Here is a 22536-nt window from a genome sequence, read left to right as displayed (position 1 = left end):
TTGTGGTAGTCTTTCAACCACGCATAGGTGGGTGTAGCACCACCGTACTTTTTCTTTTCATCAATACTCAAGTACTCGAACTATGCCTAATTCAACACTTAACCAATTTTATCACAAATATTTATTATGCAGCGGAAAATATTCAATTGTCTTTCATCAGTTTATATTCAGCGGAAATAAAACATAACAATCATAAACACATGTACCATATGTTGGACGGGAAACTCCCATATAACTTGAGTCTTCCCAATATAAATAAATCCTGTAATTCAATTGTACAAATAATTTTACAAGTCGTGCAACCTTCAAAATCTTGACCTGCACACTTCTACCCCGAACTGTGCACCCACCTTGCACACCTGCCAGCTTATTGTGCATCCTGACACACCTTATCTGAACTGCCACCGTTGTCATGTAGCGTTTTTCACACTTTTGCCTAACTGTTGTGTTGCACCACCCAGCCTACTGTGTCGACTTGCACACATCGTTGTGTCACACCGCCCATGCTCTTCGGTTGGGTCGCAATGCCCCTCGGGTCACCTGTGCCCACCTACTACTCGACCGCTTCACCACCGTGTGTCGAATAACAAAACAACACTCAGTTGGCTGTAGTGCCCTTCACACTCACTTCGGGTCTGCCAGTCCAACCGCACCACTTTTGTAGTAGTCTTGGGTTTGGGTGACCCGCGGGTCTTTTATAGCGACCCGTGCCCAAGTTTCTGTCCCCTCGACCTGCAATATGTGCGCCCAATGAAACCCCAAACTTTGGCACCAGCAATACTTCCGGTCTTGCTTCGTGCACCCCACATGTATGCCTCGGGCGCTTGCTCGCTCGTCCTTGCTTTGAAATCTTGTGTTTCTTTGCTTTCTTCACAACTCGGCCACCCTTACTTATACGCTAATGTGTGGTCCCTACATACGAACCGACGCGTCCCTTCATTTGTCTCCATGGTTCGGCTCTTCTGTATGACTGCAGTTGAATTGCCATTGTAATTTCTCCATCAATGTTTGTCGTATGTTTCTGTCGTGTCGCTTGGGTGGGTCGTGGGTTAGCTCGCCCGTGCTACCCGCTGAGTTGCTTGCGCCCATGCCGTGTTGTCCGCCGCTTTTTCCCATCGCACTACCACACGACTCGCCCATCGTCCAACATCGCAACTCGACTTGCCTAGCACGTCGCACACTTGGGCGATTCGCTTGCCCGACCACTCACCCACCTGGGTGCCCAACTTGGGTCGCTCGACGTGCATCTACGGTGACTCGCCTGCACTTGTCCACTGTGCCCAATACAACGTGTGCTCCTCCCGGTCACCTTTAACTCACGACTTGTCGCACATAATCGAGCATCTACCTCCGAGTCGCCTTTAACCAAACGCTCCAATTTGAGTCGCTTTTAACCAAACATGGGCACCCATTGCACATCTTGGGGGCGTCCGGATGTCTTTAACTGTGGTTGTCAGTTTTTCAACTCACGAAAGCGCTCGCGAACTCAAGGCCCGATGTAAGGAGCTATTGTCCTAGGCACGTCCGCTCGAAGTGTGACCGTGGGTGAGCACGCGTTTTAGACGAAGTGCGAACGTTCGGTTGAAGTGCGAAGCTGCGGTTGGAGTATTATGCGAGTTCTCTTGGAGGTGCGACAATATAATGCGCATATATGGAGGAGAGAACGAGTATATATACACATGGAGCATGGTACAAAACACATGGAGCTGACCCTTACTTGGATGAAAGGTCGACGGTGCATTCATGGTGAAGTAGGGGCTCGTTTGGCATGGAGGACGAGTCAGCTAGGCAAGCCAACACACCCTGCCATGGGTATAAGTTGCAGATGTGTTAAGGAATTTGGATCAATCATTCGATCACTCATACATCTTCGCTAAGGGGAGTTGAGTGCAGATCTAAGTGCGCAGATTCAAGGAGGTAAGGCGCAGTTTACACATGCGCCCATTCTTGGGCTAGTCGCACGGAAGAAGGCGTTGAACTTGGTTGTGGGTGAAGGTGCGCCCGGTGGTTGGGTGAGGCATGCACGGTGGATGTGTGGCGCCCGGTTTGTGCGAAGGCTTGGCGTGGGTGTCTTGGCAAATCAGGTGAGCGCCCGCCCATCATGCAAGTGTGCACGAAGACTTGTTGGTGTGTTGGGTTGTGAACAGAAGTGTGTCTCAGTTGGAGGCGCCCATGTGTGGCGACTTGGAGGCGCGCCCAATTTGGGAAAACAACACGATTGTGCGACGAGGTGAACGAAGGGTTGGTGAGCCGTGCGGCGACCGTGCAGAGGTGCCGACGAGTTGGGCAATCGAGTTTGCCGAAATTGTGAAAATTGACTAAGTGTAAATTTGGGGTTTCCCAAGATTTAACTTGTACATTGTAAAAGTGAAGATTGTATAATATATTGATTCGGGCAGACTCATATTGCAGGGAGTTGCCCCTCCCTTTATACTGTTGTGCATTTCTCTTGTATAATGCTGTTGATAATGAATGTGTATGGGTATTAATTGGTATAAAGGAACACATTAATAATACTTGGTTGCGAAACACAAATTAAGTAGGAAAAGTGGAATGTTAGGCGTAGTCTACAATCGTAAGTATTGGTGAAAAGAAAACGATTGGTAGTGCCACACCTCGCTATAAGCGGTTGAAAGACTACCGCAGGTGTAGGGGCGTGACAGTTGGTATCAGAGCTGGCTGATGACCGGGTTGACGATGAAGTGCTGATCCCACTACACTATCGTGACAGTTGGTATCAGAGCAGGCTGATGACCGGGTTGACGATGAAGTGCTGATCCCACTGCACTATCTTGACAGTTGGTATGAGAGCTCGGTTGGAGCTGGTGTTAGAGCAGGGTTGCTCGTGACAAAGTGGAGGTGTGGGTACACTTGGAAGCTTGATAGCTGATGATAGTGGAAGTAGGTACTTGTAGGTGAAGGAAGCTAGTTTCACATACAAGTGGAACAAGGGCCGATTCATGGTTGCAGGGAACTTGGTGAAGCTAGTGAATGGTGAAACAGGTTTGGCAGTAGTGAAGCTTAGTGCTTGGGCCAAGTTAAACGACAAGGCATGGCAGGTTTGGAAGATTGCGAAGGGAAGCTCTTGCTTACCTTATACAGGTTGAAGCGGATGAAAGAAGAGAATCCCCGGATTCGAAAGGAACTTGAAGTCTTGGAAATGAATGTTGAAGACAAACTTCTTTAACTTGGTTGGACAATGGAGCAAGATGAACAAGGAAGAGGAAGCCGTGATGATTGAGGATGTTGCAGATGTGACAACAATGGAGGATGAACTTGAGATCGATCAAGTTGGACCAAGATCATGCAGTTTGCAGACATGGATGGATGAGGATACTCTCATGGAGGAACCTCATGTGGATGATGTAAGTACTATTGATACTTGTGTTTCACTTAGGCATTTGGTAGATGGACCGTATGCAGGGAAGGGAAAATTAAGTTTGTCAATGTTGGGGAGCATCTTACCATGGATGTCTATGCTGAGACCTTGTATGGAGAAGCAAGGATTGTTGACTGTTGCAGGACTTGTTGGGGTTGTTTGTGACCTTATGGTAGAAGGTACAAAGGCCCGTGACAAGGGAGGAACATGATGATCGTTGTGGATGAATGGGTCATGCTTTAGCCACATTGGCTAAGTGCCCGGCATGACTCATGGACAGATTGAAGGGCACACACTTGAGGTACGATGATATTTGGGTGGACTTCTCATGGTCGAGACCAAGAGCAAGTCTTGGTGGAACCTTTAGTGAGGGAGCTATGATGAAAGGGACTCATGATATGATGATGCTATGGTTGGGTGACCGAGTTCACTAGACCGAAGATTGCAGCTTGGATGAGGATGACCAATTGTTGTGATGGGTCTACTTGGTTGGACTACATGGGCAACTTAGTCATGGACATCAGGTTGGAGACATGGAGCATGGCAGTGTTATGCAGGGACATTATGTAGGAGCACTTGTAGAGGTGCCATTTATGGGCATCCAATGAGGAGTGCCAAGGCAGGGATGTTGTTCAGATGATTTTGCTGATGTAACATGAAGATGTTTTACTTATGAGCCAATGGAGAGGTTGTGCACTCTTGTACAACAAGGCCGTGGACTTGGATGGAGTTGTGAGCAGGCTATGGAGCATTCCTACTACATGGGGAGCTCAGGCATCTTGCAGAGACCTTTGGGCCGAGACTTGTATGCTTGCTGAAATGTTGGTTGGAGATGACTCATGGAGCTCATGATGACATGAGATTGTTGTGACTTTTGGGGACTTCATATATGGTGGACTTGGAGGATCTGATGCATTGAGGAACTGAGGTCAGAGACTTTGATGCAAGATGGGGTTTATACTTTCAAGTACATGTATGGGAATGGCTTGGAAGAGTGACTTGATGTGGAGGATCGATATGAGACACTTTGGAGTGATGGAGTTACAACGATGATGATGCCTTGGTGGCAACACTTGGGCATGGGTTGAGCCGAGACTCAACCACTTTTGACACATGGGAGCTGATTGATCTATGATCATGGGCGGCACATGGATAAATGAGACAGGTGTATACTTGTTTCTATGGCAGACTTTAGAGATGACACATTGCAGATGAGATGAGGACTACTTAATGGACCTGAGCATGGCTTACACTTGTATGGAGATGGATTCTTGATCGAGTTGAGGATGTGACGGGATGTTTTGAGAAACAGCTGATGGTGGCATGAGGATGTGCATTCTCATGATTGAGCGTGACAGTTGGACTGGCCATCCGACTAGTTCAGACATGGGGGCTGGCATGTGCAGAGATGTGTTAGCATTGGGTTGGAGTATCATGGCAGCAGTTCACATGATGACACATGATGAGGTCGACACGAGATGTCGCAGGAAGCATGTAGCTTGAGATGGGAGGATCAGCCTTCCACGATGGGGAGCAACATGTGGAGATTGTGACAGGGTGATCGATGATCATGGATTGAGATGATCTCTGATGTATGACATACCGATAGGGTGTATACCTTGGTATGGTGATCTTGGTGACATAGGGTTGCCGGGATGAGGCATGATGGAAACGGTGGTTCTACATATGTTGCAGATATGTTTGCAGTATGTGGAGGAGTTGACATCATGGATATTGATGATCTTGTGGATGGCTACTAGGATGGTATGTTGTCGAGGACGACAACGACTTTAGGTGGAGGAGGATGTAAGGACCTGCTGTCCTAGGCGCGTCCACCCGAAGTGCGACCGTGGGTGAGCGCGCGTTTTAGACGAAGTGCGAACGTTCGGTTGAAGTGCGAAGCTGCGGTTGGAGTATTATGCGAGTTCTCTTGGAGGTGCGACAATATAATGCGCATATATGGAGGAGAGAGCGAGTATATATACGCATGGAGCGTGGGACAAAACACATGGAGCCGACCCTTGCTTGGATGAAAGGCCGACGGTGCATTCATGGTGAAGTAGGGGCTCGTTTGGCATGGAGGACGAGTCGGCTGGGCAAGCCAACACGCCCTGCCATGGGTATAAGTTGCAGATGCGTTAAGGCATTTGGATCAATCATTCGATCACTCATACATCTTCGCTAAGGGGAGTTGAGCGCAGATCTAAGTGCGCAGATTCAAGGAGGCAAGGCGCAGTGTACACATGTGCCCATTCTTGGGCTAGTCGCACGAAAGAAGGCGTTGAACTTGGTTGTGGGTGAAGGTGCGCCCGGTGGTTGGGTGAGGCATCCACGGTGGATGTGTGGCGCCTGGTTTGTGCGAAGGCTTGGCGTGGGTGTCTTGGTGAATCGGGTGAGCGCCCGCCCATCGTGCAAGTGCGCACGAAGACTTGTTGGTGTGTTGGGTTGTGAATGGAAGTGTGTCTCGGTTGGAGGCGCCCGTGTGTGGCGACTTGGAGACGCACCCAAGTTGGGAAAACAACACGATTGTGCGACGACGTGAACGAAGGGTTGGTGAGCCATGTGGCGACCGTGCGGAGGTGTCGACGGGCTGGGCAACCGAGTTTGCCGAAATTGTGAAAATTAACTAAGTGTAAATTTGGGGTTTCCCAAGATTTAATTTGTACATTGTAAAAGTGAAGATTGTATAATATATTGATTCGGGCAGACTCATATTGCAAGGAGTTGCCCCTCCCTTTATACTGTTGTGAATTTCTCTTGTATAATGCTGTTGATAATGAATGTGTATGGGTATTCATTGGTATAAAGGAACACATTAATAATACTTGGTTGCGAAACACACATTAAGTAGGAAAAGTGAAATATTAGGCATAGTCTACAATCGTAAGTATTGGTGAAAAGAAAACGATTGGTAGTGCCACACCTCGCTATAAGCGGTTCAAAGACTACCGCAGGTGTAGGGGCGTGAAACCCGGACACCCACCGTTCCATGGGCGACAAAACGAAATTTCTTCGAAGAATGTTTGTTTACAATTTATGTATGAAATTCCAAATTCATTGTGAGATAGAGTTCATTCATATAACTTGTGTTACAATTCCATCTCCTACGGAGGTCAACGTTTTCATTTTGAGGTCCAGGTGCGCATTTCCATTCTGGTATGGTTGTGTGATGGCTATTGTGCTTGCAAGTCAATTTATCGATCAATTTAATATACCGTGGTCCGTGGTGACGAGCGTTCCTCTCTTCAAAAATTAATAGATGTCCAGCAACTTGTGTGTCGTTTAGTGATTATGCTGGATGCAAGTTTCGTACGATTTTGATTAACCTAGATGCAAATTTCGTACGATCTTGACCAAGTATTCTGCCTTCCATCTACCGTTTTTATTTAATTTCATATGCAACGAAAATATTGACATAGGAGATTTCCGTACTTAGGAAGACGATATTCGAGATCTATCATTAATGGATTCGTTTTAAAACACTGAAATCTCTGAGAAGTGTGGGAGAAGAATATAGCAGTAGGTGGAGGTAGTAATGAGCGTTCTCTCGAGCAAACTCCTACTTGGGCAGTAGTCGTTGTTTGTTCTGCCTTTGTGCTCATCTCCCTAATTATTGAGCACGCTATTCATCGTGTTGGAACTGTAAGCTTTTTCCAACACACACTTCGATTCATTATCCTACCTCGATTTTGGATTTGATATTCTGGCAGGACTTCAAGTTTTGAATTGAAATTTTGTTCCGCAATAACAAAGTTTTCTGTGACTATAATTTCAGTGGCTATATACAAGACACAAGAATGCCCTATATGAAGCACTTGAAAAGCTGAAAGCAGGTATGCTTGTTGTCGTTTGTCTGGATATTTAAGGTAGATTGTTCAAGTCTAAGCTTCATGCAATACGTTGGGTTCATAAAATAAGTCTCACATTAATTTGTATTGATTGTACTGGGGCTCGCAGAGCATTGAAATGTTGAATTTATAAAAAGATGTAGCAAGTTTACCTTTTACCATTTTTATGAGATTCCATCTCGGCACATTGGCTGACATTATGCATCTGAAATTTACATTTTTGTACGACAGAACTGATGCTTATGGGCGTCATCTCGCTTCTACTGACAGCTGGACAGAGTCCCATTTCTAAGATTTGTGTACCAGAAGAAATAGCCTATACGATGCTTCCCTGTGAGAAGAATGTCTCAGGTTCTAGTGGTAGCGATAATTGTTCCAAAAAGGTAAACGCTGCAATTAGGGATCGTGTTGTCCATTTGATATGAATTCCAGATATTTATGTTACATTGATAAATTTTTCCTTGCCCTCTTAATTCAAGGGTAAGTATCCTCTGGTCTCCCTAACCGGTATGACCCAGCTCCACATCTTCATCTTTACATTGGCGGTTCTCCATGTGTTATTTAGTATCCTAACAATCGCCCTAGCAAGAGCAAAAGTAAGTCATGATTTTCTCCAATATGATTCAGTTTCAATTATGGCTTGGGTATCTTCATGTACTCGAATCATGTTTTGCTGAAACATTCAAGTCGTTCTCGTCTCCAGATGAGGCGTTGGAAAGCATGGGAGAGGGAGATAGAAACATTGGATTATCAGTTTTCACATGGTAAGTTGTTTCCAATCTTCCTTACGTATGCTATGTTGAAAAGTGATTACTCAAACCAGGTTGAGTAGTTTGAGTAATTTACAAATCTTAACTGGGGCATTCTGGAAAACGATTTAGGGTTGAAATATTAGAGCGCACATCAAGAATAATTGGGAATTGGGAAACGCTTTGAGCAGTGTTAAGAAAATTGTTTCTAATTGCAAGCAGCTACCTTTTTGTTTTTTGGTGCAAGCAGATCCTGCAAGGTTCAAATTTGCCCATGAAACTCCATTTGTAAAGCGTCATATGAATTTCTGGAGCAGAACACCAATTCTTAAATGGGTGGTAAGTGATGACCAGATCTTACAGGAATATAACTTAGTTTCCCTTTTGGATGCAATCTGATGGATATCTATTTCCGGTTTAGTATTTGAATTTTCTTGGATTTGCAGATTTGCTTCTTTAGACAATTCTTTCGGTCAATAAGGAAAGTTGATTACCAGACCTTGCGCCACGGCTTCATTATTGTATGTCTGGATATCTTCAAATTATCTTTTTGTAACTCATCTTGGTTATGTGAGCACCAATTTCATTCATCTGATTAAGGCTTGCAAATTTTCTTTGGTTGAACTGTACACAGGCTCATTTGTCAGACAAGGACAAATTTGACTTTCATAAATATATCAAGAGGTCAATGGCTAATGACTTCAAGAGGGTTATTGGAATCAGGTTGGTCTGCAGAAAACCTCTGGTCTTCCCCACGATAATGTGGTTTTTTCTCTCTTGGTTGTCGTTGCCAACCAAACATCGCTTTTTTACCTAATACACTTTGTTTATTGCATTATCTGCAGCGCTCCTATGTGGGTTTTTGTTATGATCTTTTTGCTTATCAATGTACATAGTAAGTCTTCACAACTTGATGTCTTCCCAAAGTTTGATTTTGTTTCTGCCCCTAACGTTTCTGGTTTGATGGAATGTGTTGTGTGAGCAGAGTGGCATGCATACTTATGGCTCTCTTTTGTTCCCTTGATTGTAAGTGTGTGAAAATCTTAAACTAATCTGAAATATCTTGGAAAGTTGTCTGGTTGACTTCTTGAGACTTACAGCGTTTACATGCTTCATTCTGCAGATAGTTTTGATCGTTGGAATGAAGCTGCAACTTATTATATCAGATATGGCTTCAGAAATTGAAGGAAGTCAAATTGTAGTCAAAGGAACTCCAATAGTGCAGCCAACGAATAAGTTGTTTTGGTTCGATCGCCCTCAACTTGTCCTTTCCTTGATCCATTTCACTTTGTTTCAGGTATCAGGCGGTTTTTCATTGTCAATTTGTACTTCTGGAATCTGGGAGAATGAGTATTCATTATCTTAACGATGACTTGATGGTTATTGCAGAACGCTTTTCAGCTTGCTTTCTTATTGTGGATATGGGTAAGCATTATGCTAGCAAATAATAAAATCTACTGTGTAGAATCATTACGTTTACAATGGTATCAATCAGCACACTTTATGCTTGCAGTGGCAGTTTGGCTTTGGAACATGTTTCCACGAGAGGTTTTATGGCATCATAATCAGAATCGTCATTGGGTAAGTCCGTGGACTATTACTTAAGAGCAGATGATCCAATCCTGTTTTCATTTTGATTTGGCATAGTGCTATGACTATTAGGTAAGGAGAATATTGATGTCAGTCCTATTTTGAATTGAGCAATGATTACATGGGTTAGTTGTGTTTTATGTTCAGGATTGTTGTGCAGTTGGTATGTAGTTATGTCACCCTGCCACTTTATGCACTTGTGACACAGGCAAGTTTTTCCATCCTAAATTTAAAATAAAGTCAAATTTAGCTGTTCCAGAATACAAATTAAAACTGAAACATGCTAAAAACTATACCTAATGGCCCAGTGATATTACTGAAATATATTCTACGGCTGTAATACTTTCTTTCTTTCTCCAAAAAAATATATCTAAATAATCCATATCACTTTTTATGCTAAATTTCGTGCCTACGGTACTTATTTGTTTGGATTATTCGGTAAGATTTTGCAATAGACAGCAATTATGATCACTCTGTTGTCACCCTAGCTTAATTGGGGAGACAATAGATACCTTGAAACGTGGTTACTTTTGGTATAATATTTTCTACTTTATATACACCGAAATTTAAATTAAGCTAGTTCTTTTTGGTGAAATTAATGATACTATTATTAAACCGGAAGTACAGAGAATTGTTCTGTCAAAACTGATTGGATGAACTATGCAGATGGGGTCTCACATGAAAAAGGCCAAATCTCAACAACAGATAGCGGATGCATTGAAGAGATGGCAACAAAAAGCCAAGAAAAACCAGAAAATACGGAGAAATTCATATTCTGCATTTCAAAGGGGGTCAACAACTGCAAGCCATGGATCTCCTCCATTGTATTTGCTTCAAAGAGACGATAATACAGAAGACATTGAAACTCCAGAAATCTCAGCAGGATGTTACTACTCACAATATGAAGCATCACATGTAGAAATGGATGCCCTGGATAATTTACAATCTACAAACAAAAATCCCATTTCAAATCCTGTAGCAACGTCAAATCTGGAAATTGTTGCATGTTCTCAATATCCTGGGCAGCCCAGTGAATCTGTTTTGATCACTGACACGCTGGGAACAAAGTAACTACAAAAAAAATCCCCACAGTAAAAAGTCGCTGACGGTAGAAATTTTTCATTTCTCAGATTTTAAATGTTTGTTCCATATCATACCATCTGTGACTTACGGGTGGCTAGGGTGAACTAAAGGGATTGGTCCTCGAAGGCATGTAAACTGTTCTATTTCTTCCTCCTAGAGAAGGAATTGTTTTTATAATGGAGCAAACAATTTGTTTGTCGAAGCAAATTACTTTGAGTGCAGTAGTATGCAACTTAGCAATCATGTGTGATGTCAAAATACTTTCAATTGAAATTATTAGAAAAATTCAACACACTTTTGATAGAATTATAAGAATGAGTTGTTAAAAGAGATTAGAAGGCCTACACATAAATTTTAAAATGGTTGAGTTGCAGTAATACTTGGTTAAAAATAGAACCCTAGTCGTAAAACAAGAATTACATAAAAGGTTTTCTTAAGAAGATAAATAAGCAATTGTTTTAAAGTGACAATAAAAATATTTTAATCTTTTTTATTATGTTTGGTGAAAATTCAGTGAAATATAAAATAGTGTGAAGCTATAATTTTGATGGAATTGTCTGTGTTCTGTGCAATGCAATGATTTATTATGTTTGGTGAAAATTCAGTGAAATATAAAATAGTGTGAAGCTATAATTTTGATGGAATTGTCTGTGTTCTGTGCAATGCAATGATGTACACTAAAAAGTTTTATCTATTACAACTTGATTGCATGATGTAAAGGGAACTCAAATGAGATTTTAACTTTTATACTCTATAATCATAATTTCAACAAATTAACTTGGGTAACAATCTTTTATATGGAAAACATAACCTAACCTATTTTAAAGTGCACCTAGTTTGGTAACAAACACAAACCCATTAACCTAAGCTATTTTAAGGTGCACCTGGTTTGGTAACAAACACAAAACCATTTTACATTAAGTCAAAATGCATGGTTGTTTTGTCATTGAAACCATTCTCTCATGGTTTTTCTACATGCCTCCTTATCATCGACATGTTGAAAATGTAATGCCTTGATCCTAATAGAAATCACAAGGTCTCATCAAACATAAAGGTAACATGGTGTTGCATCACTCAACATTTGATATATTTATCTCGTCCATGTCTTTAAAATGTGTCGGGCCAATGAAGCTCATTTTGTTAATGAGAATGTGTTAGATATGCTTTAGGTCTTCTTGGTGCCTAGAAAGTGATTTACCTTCTAGAGTGAGGAAATGATAATTTTAGTAAAATAAGTATTCTTATTCAAAAAGTTTAAAGTGGGATATGATTGAATTGAATGATGTTTTTGATTCAATGTAATGTTGATTTACCTTCTAGAGTGAGGAAATGATAATTTTAGTAAAATAAGTATTCTTATTCAAAGAGTTTAAAGTGGGATATGATTGAATTGAATGATGTTTTTGATTCAATGTAATGTTAATTTTCAATAAGGTACCATCATTAGAAAAATACATTTTTTTACTATTAAATTGATCAAAATATACACATGACATTTTATACAAAAAAAAAAAAAAAAAGATATCATTAAATTATGTAAACAAGTTACTTAGATAATTTTAAAACAAATAGGAGAACTTGAAAAACAAATATATGATTTAATTTAATAATGTTAATAACCAACTGCCCAACATAGCACATGTATAATTAAGTATAACTTAAGCATTAATATGAATTATCACATTGAATGATTGAGTATCTTAGGAACAATTCCTATTGGTCATGCGTAGGGTTGGAATTAGTAAAAAGACAAAATATCTTATTAACTTTTTCTTAAACCAATTTGGCCTTGTTTAACTATATTGTGCTTCTTTGGTGATGGAATAAACAAATATTGTGCTTCTTTGATGATGAAAAAATGGAAACATAGAGAGACCAAATTTATTACCTCATATGCAAATAATGACTCCGAGGCTCGAAATTGGATTGCGTTAGAACAAACATTACATTACACTGAAAGGGGGTGAACTAGTGGTGTGGCAATTTTATTATTTAGATACATTTTATCAATAAGTATTTATATAACAATGTACTATAATTATTTGCAATATAAATAAATATCACAATGTATCAACAAGTCATCCCATTAACATTGAAGGACAAGAGTTTTTATGTGGAAATTTTTACAAGAGAAAATCACAAATTCTTCTTCTTCTTCAATTCATTACATAGATTTTCAGGCATAGACCTGATGGAGGCACCCACCCCCAAGATATTAAAGCAACTACCTGTGGAAAGGATACAACCTAATTGAGGCACCAACCTTGAAAATGTGCAAGTAGATAATCACTATCGACTACAACTTGATTGAGGCACCAACATCAAAGATATGCAAGCTTCACCTTGTTGTAGGCTCCAACCTCATCGAGGCACCAACCATAGAAAATTTTAGGGGCAAAATTTCGCCCATGGGAAAAATTAAGGGTTTTATTTATTTATTTTGGTTAGGTGAATATTTTATAAAGAGAGGTTTGACTATGGATCACCCAATATTTATTTAAAAAAATTAGTTTTAAAACCAATAGCCCATGGAAATTTGATATGGGAGAGTTGGAAATTTTAATTCGCCTTGTAAAATTCAAAGGAGACGCCCCCATTTGCCCTATTGTTTTGGTAATGGTAATTATCATGATATATTTTGCCCTAATTTTATGAGAATATAGATTATTTAGATTTATTTCACATTATGGAAATCATTTTCACTCTATTCTTCTTTCTCATGCCTAAGATTTATTTAAATGTAGTTATTTATGGTAAAATTTTGCCAAGACTTCACCATAATTTTAAGAGAATATAAATTATTTAAAATTAATTCACATTATAGAATTGAATGTAGTTATTTATGGTAAATTTAGCCAAGATTTTACTAGAATATTGATTATTTAGAGTTATTTCCCATTATATAATTCAATTTCACTCTATTCTATTTTTTCATGCCCTAGATTTGTTTAAATGTAGTTATTTATGGTAAAATTTAGCGAATACTTCACCCTAATTTTACAATAATATAAATTATTTAGAGTTATTTTACATTATAGAATCCATTTTCACTCTATTCTAATTTTTCATGCCCCAAATTTGTTTACATGTAATTTTTTATGGTAAAATTTAGCCTACTTCATGGAATATAGGTTTTATAGGAGAGAAGTTTCATCCCAATTTTAAAGACCATCACAAGGAAGGTTGAGCCAAAATATAGATTAGTTTTTCAATTATTTGTGGGTTATTCAACATCTAGCAAACACATGTCTAATTTGGTAAGCACCCGCATCCATGTACACATAACATCAATATTTCTCTATGTTCATTTGTAACTTTTTGTTTTTGTAAGGGTTATAATTCAAGCATCATTCAATAATTGTGTTTGCATAATTGTAATAGCACTAGTACTTGTAAACAATATCTACCCTTTTGGCTATTGGTTTTTTCTATAACTAATAATGTTCCTAAACTTGAAGTCTAACAAGACTCTATTTTGTTTTGACTATGTTATTGACTAAAGTATGTATAAGAAATTTAGTTTGCACCTTTATGTATTGTATAAGCTCTTGTTCCTTATAAGTTTGAACCCTTGAAGCTCTGACCATGCTATTATTCTATGTTCCTTTCTCAAGGGGTAATGTTTGTAATGGACACGATTTTATCCTATTTTGAATGTTGCAAGCATCACACTAGTTGTCACGCCCCTACACTGGCGGTAATCTTCCAACCGCACTATAGGAGGTGCGACACCACCAACCCTTTTCTTTTTAACAATACTAACGATCGTGGACTACACCTTATGTCTATACTTAGTTTATTTTTCAACAGCTAAGCATATCTTTCATTAAACATACATAGTGGAAACTTTCACATTAACATATTATCACCATTAACATTCAAGTGCACAACAAAATATCCTGGGAGGGGAAAATCCCTGTAATTATGAGTCTGCCCATATTAATAATGATACTATTCAGAATTTACATATAAGCTTACAATGGAGGGAAACCCCAAGTTTCACCTTCACACATATATAATTCACTTTCCTGCACTCGTCGTGCAGCCTTACCGAGCCACCGGGCAAAGTCACCTGAGTTGTCGTTCAGCTCGTGCACTCGTCGCACCTTCGTGTCGTTTGTGCCACCTGTCATCGTTTCACCGTGCATGACTTGTCATTCCACCAGCGCCTTCCATCGTCGCACAAAACCTGTCTTCGTTCCAACGTTTGGGCATGCCCATCGCTTTCACCCAACGTTCTGTCGTTTGCCCGTGCACCGTCGCACATTCAAACTCACCTAGGCGCGTTCACCAACTTGCCCTCTGACTCGTTCACCGATCGCCCAACACTTCACTGTGTCGTCGTGTTGTCATGCTGGGCGCGCCCGCACGATTTGCCCGTCGGCACTTCGGCACACCTTCGTTCACACTCACCGGCTCATTGTTCAGTCTCACCCAACATTCCTTCCACCGAGCACTCGCACATGAGCTCACCTCGCCCGACTCGCCCTTCTTCGTGCGTCGCACCCGCCGAACCGTTCACCGGAACGCCCACCATGTGCACCCGTCGTCGTGCTACCTGACCCGCACCCACCGAACTTTCTACCTTTCGCCTTGCGCCCTGCGGCCTGCACGCACCTTTGCGGCACCCACAGCTCGACCTGCGGCTCAGGTGCATCGGCCCCGATGTCCGCCTGCACCTCCGCTTGAATTTCAGACCACTCAACTTCACACCTCGCCTTAACTCACTCGCTAGCTTGTTTGCTTGACTTTGAATGATTGATGAATGAGCTCTCCCATTCACCTTATTTATATGCATTCACCGCCATGGTTTAACACGTCGGCTCGCCCGACCAACCCACCCATTCAACCTTTCGTTTAACATTCTTGAATGTCAGCCTTTTGGTTGGGTACCCCCACCAGGACTGCCTCATCCTATATATCGTCGTCTAGTCCAACACTTAGCCATTTTCTCCCATGGGCTTGCATTTTCGTCTACGGTCGCGTTTTTCCTACCCGGCTCGCCTGCGCTCTTCGTCGTGTGACCTCACCCAAACGCATCGCAGATCAAGGTCATCACATCCTCCTCCACTGGAATTCATTATCGTCCTCGACAATGTTTCATCCCAACGACCACCTGTCACCAAGATATAAATACCAATGCCACATATCCACCGGTATGTGTCCTCCATGAACAACAACCTTCTCGATCCATAACTTCAACTAGTCCATATATTGCAAACATCCCTGAAACATATATAGTACGACAGTCTCCATCATGTGTCGTTTCATCATGTGAACTTCTGCATAATACTCCAGCCAACACAACATCTCAGTTGAAACCAAGACATCTAACTGACACAAAATCAGTGCACTACATGTCCCCATGTCATCGAACTAGTTGGGTAGCTAATCCAACCATAACGCTCAACCCATGAGAATGTACCTTCTCCATGCCACCATTGGTTGTTTCTTCAACATCCTGTCACAATCTCAAACTCAATCAAGAATCCGTTCAAAAGCCATGCTCAGGTCCATGGTGTGTCCATCCCATCTGCAACATGTTGTTCATGATGCTAATGCCAATGTGCTGCCACGCAGTTGCATTCATTCTTGCATCATTCATCTGTCAACATAAAGAAGCCTCCTCCAAGGCCCCTTGTCAAGGTGGTGCAGCCCCTTCCAAACAAGGTCCCTGCACCAACGCATCTCCAATGTTGTCTATCAAGAAAGGAGGGCTAGGAAGTTTCCTCCCTGACTCTCATCCACCCATGTATCAGATTGATGTTGTGTCCTCAAGTATCTATGCACAACCTCAACCTCCTCACATGTACACCCAAGCTTCTCAAGCTTGTCTTTCGTCAACTGAAAGTCATATATGCCCATGGCATACCTGCAAAATTCCACTATGCCAGTTGGATCCCTACCCGCATAATCCTTCCCAACCACTGCAACTGAAGAAGTATTCGAACTTCCTTTATCTGCAACTCCATCGTGAAGATCTTTGGTAGAAGATGCTCCTGCCAAGCATCCAAGATTCAGGAGATTGATCTCCCACTTCCTTCTTTCTTTTTTACTCTCGTAATGAAGTCAACTAACTTCTCTTCCTTCGTTGTTTGAGTCATACTCCCAAGTCCTCTTTGCTCCACATCCTCATGCTTCACATTCGGGTCTTTGGGATACAAAGTCATAGAAGCCATCCTTGGTCTATATCCCAAGCAACTTCTTCTATTCATTGGAACCAACATGGTTCTCCCTTCAGCTATGATCAAGAGAATGTCTCATCCACCACTGGTATGGCTTGTGCAAGCCTTAGAAAATCCTGCCCCAGCACCATAGAATGATCATCCAAGTCCACGATCCTCAAGTCCAACTTTCCAAACCATGAGCCCACTCTCACCTGAGTGTTCTCCATCACACCAGTAACAACTTTCATGGTAGAGTTGAGTACTTTGAAAGCACTCCACTCTCTTCTCATTTTAAATTTCTTTCCAAAAAACTTTGCTGCTTTCTTACTCAGGAAACTATGAGTAGTTCGCGTGTCCACCAAAGCCACAAATCTCTTGCCACATATGGTCACCTGCAGAAAACTCAACTTCAAGGAATTACCATCTTCCTTTGGCTTGATCTTGCACCTTACATCAGCAACCTTTTTCAGCAACTTGAACTCAGAAGAGTCTTTCGGCTTATGCTTCAACCTGACTTCCTTCTTAAGGTACTTCACTTCCTTACTTGGCTCCTTTAAGCAACTCGACCCTGGTTCGGCTTGACTTCCTTCAAGCTTGCCCTCCATTGTGAGCTGCTCAAGTGCCAACCAAGTGTCCATTGACTCCTTCTATCTACATTGAACTAAGCCTCCCAACATCCATTTGATTGTTTTCGTGGTAGTCCCCAAGTCTGTCAATGTAATTGAGCTCATCCTGCTCTATCACAACAGTCTTTCTATCAAGAAAGTCCCTCTTCATCGCATCTTCAAGCTGCTTGACTTCAATCTCCACCATGGCACTTTTATACCTTAGTTGAACTCTCTCTTCCAAGAGTTCTTAAAGACTAAGACCATTCCGCTGGATCTCCTCATCAAGCTCTTTGAGCTCATCAGCTTCCACATGAAGGTTATTCAAGTCTTCCCGCAAATCTGCCATGTTGCTCCTTTTCTGCATCAAGGTTTCACACACTTGAATTATAGGTTCATAGCGTTTCTGTGATTCATCTTTCTAATAAACACCCATGATTTTCAGCCATTGAAGTGCTCCTTTGATCGCCCTCATCTTGTTTGGCAAGTATTCGTTACCTGCTTCACCTTTAACAGTCATCGACCTCCAACCCTGAAACTTTAACTGAATCATGCCTCGACACCAACTATCATTAGCCTTTCTGAATCACCAAGGCCTGCAAAATATAGACCTTCAATACCACCTTTCACGAAATGTAGTGGGATCAGCTCCTCGTCGTGGATTCTGCAAACCTTCGATACCAACTGTCATGAAGTGATAGTGGCATTAGATTTTTCAATCTTGAACGACCAAAGCCCGTGGAATACAGAGCTATGATACCACCTGTCACGTCCCTACATTGGCGGTAATATTCCAACCACACTATAGGAGGTGCGGCACCACCGACCCTTTTCTTTCTAACAATACTAATGATCATGGACTACACCTTACGTCTATACTTAGTTTATTTTTCAACAGCTAAGCATATCTTTCATTAAACATACATAGCGGAAACTTTCACATTAACATATTATCACCATTAACATTCAAGTGCACAACGGAATATCATGGGAGGGGAAACTCCCTGTAATTATGAGTCTCCTCGTATTAATAATGATAATATTCAGAATTTACATATAAGCTTACAATGGAGGGAGACCCCAAGTTTCACCTTCACACTTATATAATTCACCTTCTTGCACTCGCCATGTAGCCTTGCCCAGCCACCGAGCAAATTCACTAGAGCTGCCGTTCAGCTCGTGTGCTTGTCGCACCTTCATGTCATTTGTGCCACCTGTCGCCATTTCACCATGCACGACTTGTCGTTCCACTGTCACAGAAAGTTTGTCTTCGTTCCAAGGTTTGGGTGAGCCCGCCATGTTCACCCAATGTTCCATCATTCACCCGTGCACCATCGCACGTTCAAACTCACCCGGGTTCGTTCACCAACTCACCCTCCGACTTGTTCACCTACCGCCCAACATTTCACCGTGTCGTCATGCCATCGTGCCTGGCGCCCCCACATGACTCGCCCGTTAGCACTTCCACATGCTCTCGTTTACACTTGCTAGGTCACCGTTCAGCCTCACTCGATATTCCTTCCACTGAGCGCTCGCACACGAGCTCACCTTGCCCAACTCGCCCTTCGCTGTGCATTGCACCCGTTGAACTGCCGAACCATTCAGTCGAACACCCATTGTGTGTGCCTGCCCTCATGTTACCCGACCCGTGCCTGCAAAATTGTCCATTGTTCGCCCCGTGCCCTGTGGCTTGCATGCACCTCTACGACACCCACAGCTCGACCTGCGGCTCGGGTTCTTCGGCCCCAATGTTCGCCTGCACGTCCACCTGGATTTCAGACCACTCAACCTCGCACCTCGCCTTAGCTCGCTCGTTGGCTTGTTTGCTTGAGTTCGAATGATTGATGAATGAGCTCTCCCATTTGCCTTATTTATATGCATTCACTGCCATGGTTTAACACGTCGGCTTGCCTGACTGACCCACCCATTCGTCCTTTCGTTTAACATTCCTGCACGTCGGCCTTTTGGTTGGGCGCCCCCACCCGGGACCGCCTCATCCTATATACTGTCGTCCAACCCAACACTTAACCATTTTCTCCCATGGACTCATGTTTTCGTCTGTGGTTGCGTTTGTCCTACCCGACTCGCCCGCGCTCTTTGTCGTGCGACCTCACCCAAACGCATCGCAGCTCAAGGTCCTCACACTAGTGACTACATGTGGGACTTATTTCTATTTTCCTTATGTTTACCCTGATGCTCATCGAATTGCTTTAAATATATTGCAACCATGGTAATGTCTATATCACTACAAGGTTATGCCACTTGGGCTAAGGTTTGATATGCCACCTTCAATCAAATTCTCTAGAAAATTTCAGTGCACACTAATTTGGATTCTCGAAATGCCATTTAACATTATTCTATTTTGGTTTGATCGTGGCCATATCTACAGTTGGATTCCACCAACTCGCTACTAGGGTAACCACTTCAGGGGTTTTTGGTGAGATTCTCTCATTGTGAATCATTTACTCGAGGAGAGGAGCTCTACTCTTGACTCCCGCTAAGGTTTCCCCTCCTCAACATTTCCAGGGTAAGGTTAATAGTTACACCACAATAGTCTTATTGAAGAATATGGTTTGCAATTGCCACTCACTATGGCAAGGTAAGCCTCTACCATTATTTAACATTACCCCTTATTCAAAGTTGTTTTACCCTTAACTCTCTTAACAATTTTTTGGTTGTTTTGCAGGGCTTTACCATCATTGCATCTAATAGGAAATGTCTTTCCCTCTATAGTGTCAAATGTTGCACTTCCATGGCGAGGGCATATTTGATCAACAAGGTTACAAGTATTACCACCATCTCTCCTGCTGTACACTATTATTATTTTGGCAAAGGGGTTTCATTTTATACAGAGAATTAACTATTATTTTAACTTTTCTATGAGTGCCACGGGTTTCTCCTACAATAGAAGTGATTTCCTCATGTCCCTCATAAGTACATCTATAAATTCTATTTTACAGTGAGTTTTTCAACAGACCTATATTTTTTTTTTAAATCCCTTTGCTTGCAATATCATTTCATAGGGTTTCATTTTCTTCCTATTGATTGATCATCACAAAGTTATTCTATTACTTACTTAACCCACAAGATTGCCTGAGCGTTTTCACCCATAAGACCAGGGTTTGGTTCCCTTAGCTTGTCGATGGATCCATCTAGGTTCTCGGGTTATATTTTAACATACACGTTATTTTCTCTATTCAGGTTCAAATGGAAATTTAAGTGAATATAACTTTGTTACCAAGCAATATATTTTTCACTTTTTTTATTTGAATATTTTGGTAGGAAAATTTCCTTTAGGGTTTTTTACCAGTCCTGTTATAAATTTACTTAAAGAAATTTATAGCCTCTCTGGGCACAAATTCTATTGTTAGTTGTTTTACTAGAACCATGATAAACCATCTAGGGTTTCCTCTTTATTTTTGTTTGAATTCCATTTTCATTTAGAAATGACATTATGGCCCTTTCAGCCAAGACTTGCAATTGATAATTTTTGTTAAAAGGAAAAAAAATGTTTGACTGTTATATTAAATATTGACTATGAGTTCTTGATTTTTTATTTTAGAAGATGAGACTATTCTATGGATTGTAACATGAGTTGGTTATGCAATATTATAATTTGGTTAATGTTTTCTCTTACGAGGAAAAAAATATTTTGTACAATCTTTCCTTCTCTTATAGTAAGAAATGTTATATTTTATTCTATGTTTTGCTATGCTAATAATATCAAGAAGGGATATTTCTACTTTGATGTAGTTTCTATCCAACAAAACATTTTGTTAGTAACACATTCTCTTTGGTTATCTGTAGTTATAAAATGATGAAATAAATTATTTTCTTTTAGTCAATAGCTAGATATTTTCTTTTCTTTGTACCCTTATTCTAGGGACTATGGCAAGCATTTGGACTTGTGGTATGATAGCGAGGTGCAAACCCTTTCCTTTCTAACCAATTATGTATTGCACATATAATTTTCCTTGAGAATTTTTTTTAAAAGAAGAAAAACTAAAGAATATAGGGTAACAAGTCACCCATGAGCATTTAAAATTATAAAAGGTCTGTAAAAACAACCTTTAGTTTAACCACAATTTCCTTTTAAAATGTCATATAAACTATCTATTACAACTTCTCTGGGCATTTTTCATTGGTGCCCTTGTTTTAATCTTTTACCTTTATTTTTGGTACTTGTATAGTATCTGCAATTTACTTCACCAAAAAAAATACAAGACATACAATGCATATATCTTCACAATTCATCAACTGATAATCTTACACATAAACTACAATATCTAGATAAAACATACACAAGAACTCATACTTCTCTTCCTTTCAGTTATAAGGTTTATAAACTTATCTTAAATTTTATGTTAAATTTCAAATACCTTCTTGGGCCTCCCAACTTTAAGTTATATGCTTATCTGACTACCCCCAAGCAGTGTTTCCTTTTCAATCAAATAGAAGTACTTTCATAGATCAAAGAAGTTTATACTTCCACCCCCGAGTAGTACTCTGCTCAGCCAAGGGATTTCATCAGTCCCTATCTCCAAATGGTGTATTGGCGATCAATGTATTTCTCTCCCACAATAATCCCAATCAGGAGTTGGAATAACGATATTTATCTCCATCCAATTTAATCTTTTAGACTCTTTGAGGTAATTCTTGCTTAACCAATCAATGGAATTTCTCTCCAGCCATCTCTTTGGTGCCCTTCTATCTCCCCACCCCTTTTTTTATCAGGTTCCCCAAAAACAAACCCTCGGGAAAATGAGGAACTACCCCTTTTCTCTTATTTGGGACATAACTAACTCTTCGTAACCTTTTTCCTAACTAAAAAGGGAATTCTTAACTCCCTGAGTGGCCTTTTTCACATTTTCGAAAATAAAATATTTTATCTTTGTTGACATAAAATATTTATACATATTTTACTTGTATAATAATTTCTATATACAGTAAACAAACATATTCATTCAAATATTCTAAATTAGTCAATCAAAATATGTATGTATCTCCTACCATTTAATTTATCTAGGTCTATTTAAGATTCCAGTCTTAAATCATAAAGTTTCTAGAGTCTTTCACTAAATACATTACACGAGTCCTCGTTAGCCCAAGTTCCCC

The 22536-nt window shown here is 40.9% G+C and overlaps 2 protein-coding genes across 2 annotated transcripts; both read left to right on the top strand.

Annotated features, from left to right (window-relative positions):
* The first annotated feature begins 5366 nt into the window (after positions 1-5366).
* Positions 5367-9851, top strand: LOC149237390 (MLO-like protein 6). The gene is made up of 16 exons (XM_089369257.1): positions 5367-5499; positions 5581-5762; positions 6890-7021; positions 7155-7212; positions 7459-7610; positions 7707-7823; positions 7931-7991; positions 8227-8315; positions 8423-8497; positions 8611-8699; positions 8822-8871; positions 8962-9002; positions 9100-9273; positions 9366-9401; positions 9490-9557; positions 9714-9851. Exons 1-16 carry the CDS (start codon positions 5367-5369, stop codon positions 9802-9804), a joined length of 1548 nt encoding a protein of 515 aa, XP_089225383.1. The 3' UTR covers positions 9805-9851.
* A 381-nt stretch (positions 9852-10232) lies between these two features.
* On the top strand, positions 10233-10637 carry LOC149237389 (uncharacterized). The gene has a single exon (XM_089369256.1). It carries the CDS (start codon positions 10233-10235, stop codon positions 10635-10637), a length of 405 nt encoding a protein of 134 aa, XP_089225382.1.
* Positions 10638-22536: the final 11899 nt, after the last annotated feature.

The sequence above is a fragment of the Pinus tabuliformis genome, chromosome 8, assembly GCF_031772625.1.
Source record: "Pinus tabuliformis cultivar Carrire ecotype Pingquan chromosome 8, CPIR1, whole genome shotgun sequence".
NCBI classification, from domain to species: domain Eukaryota; kingdom Viridiplantae; phylum Streptophyta; class Pinopsida; order Pinales; family Pinaceae; genus Pinus; species Pinus tabuliformis.
This window is presented reverse-complemented; position numbering and strand designations above follow the sequence as displayed.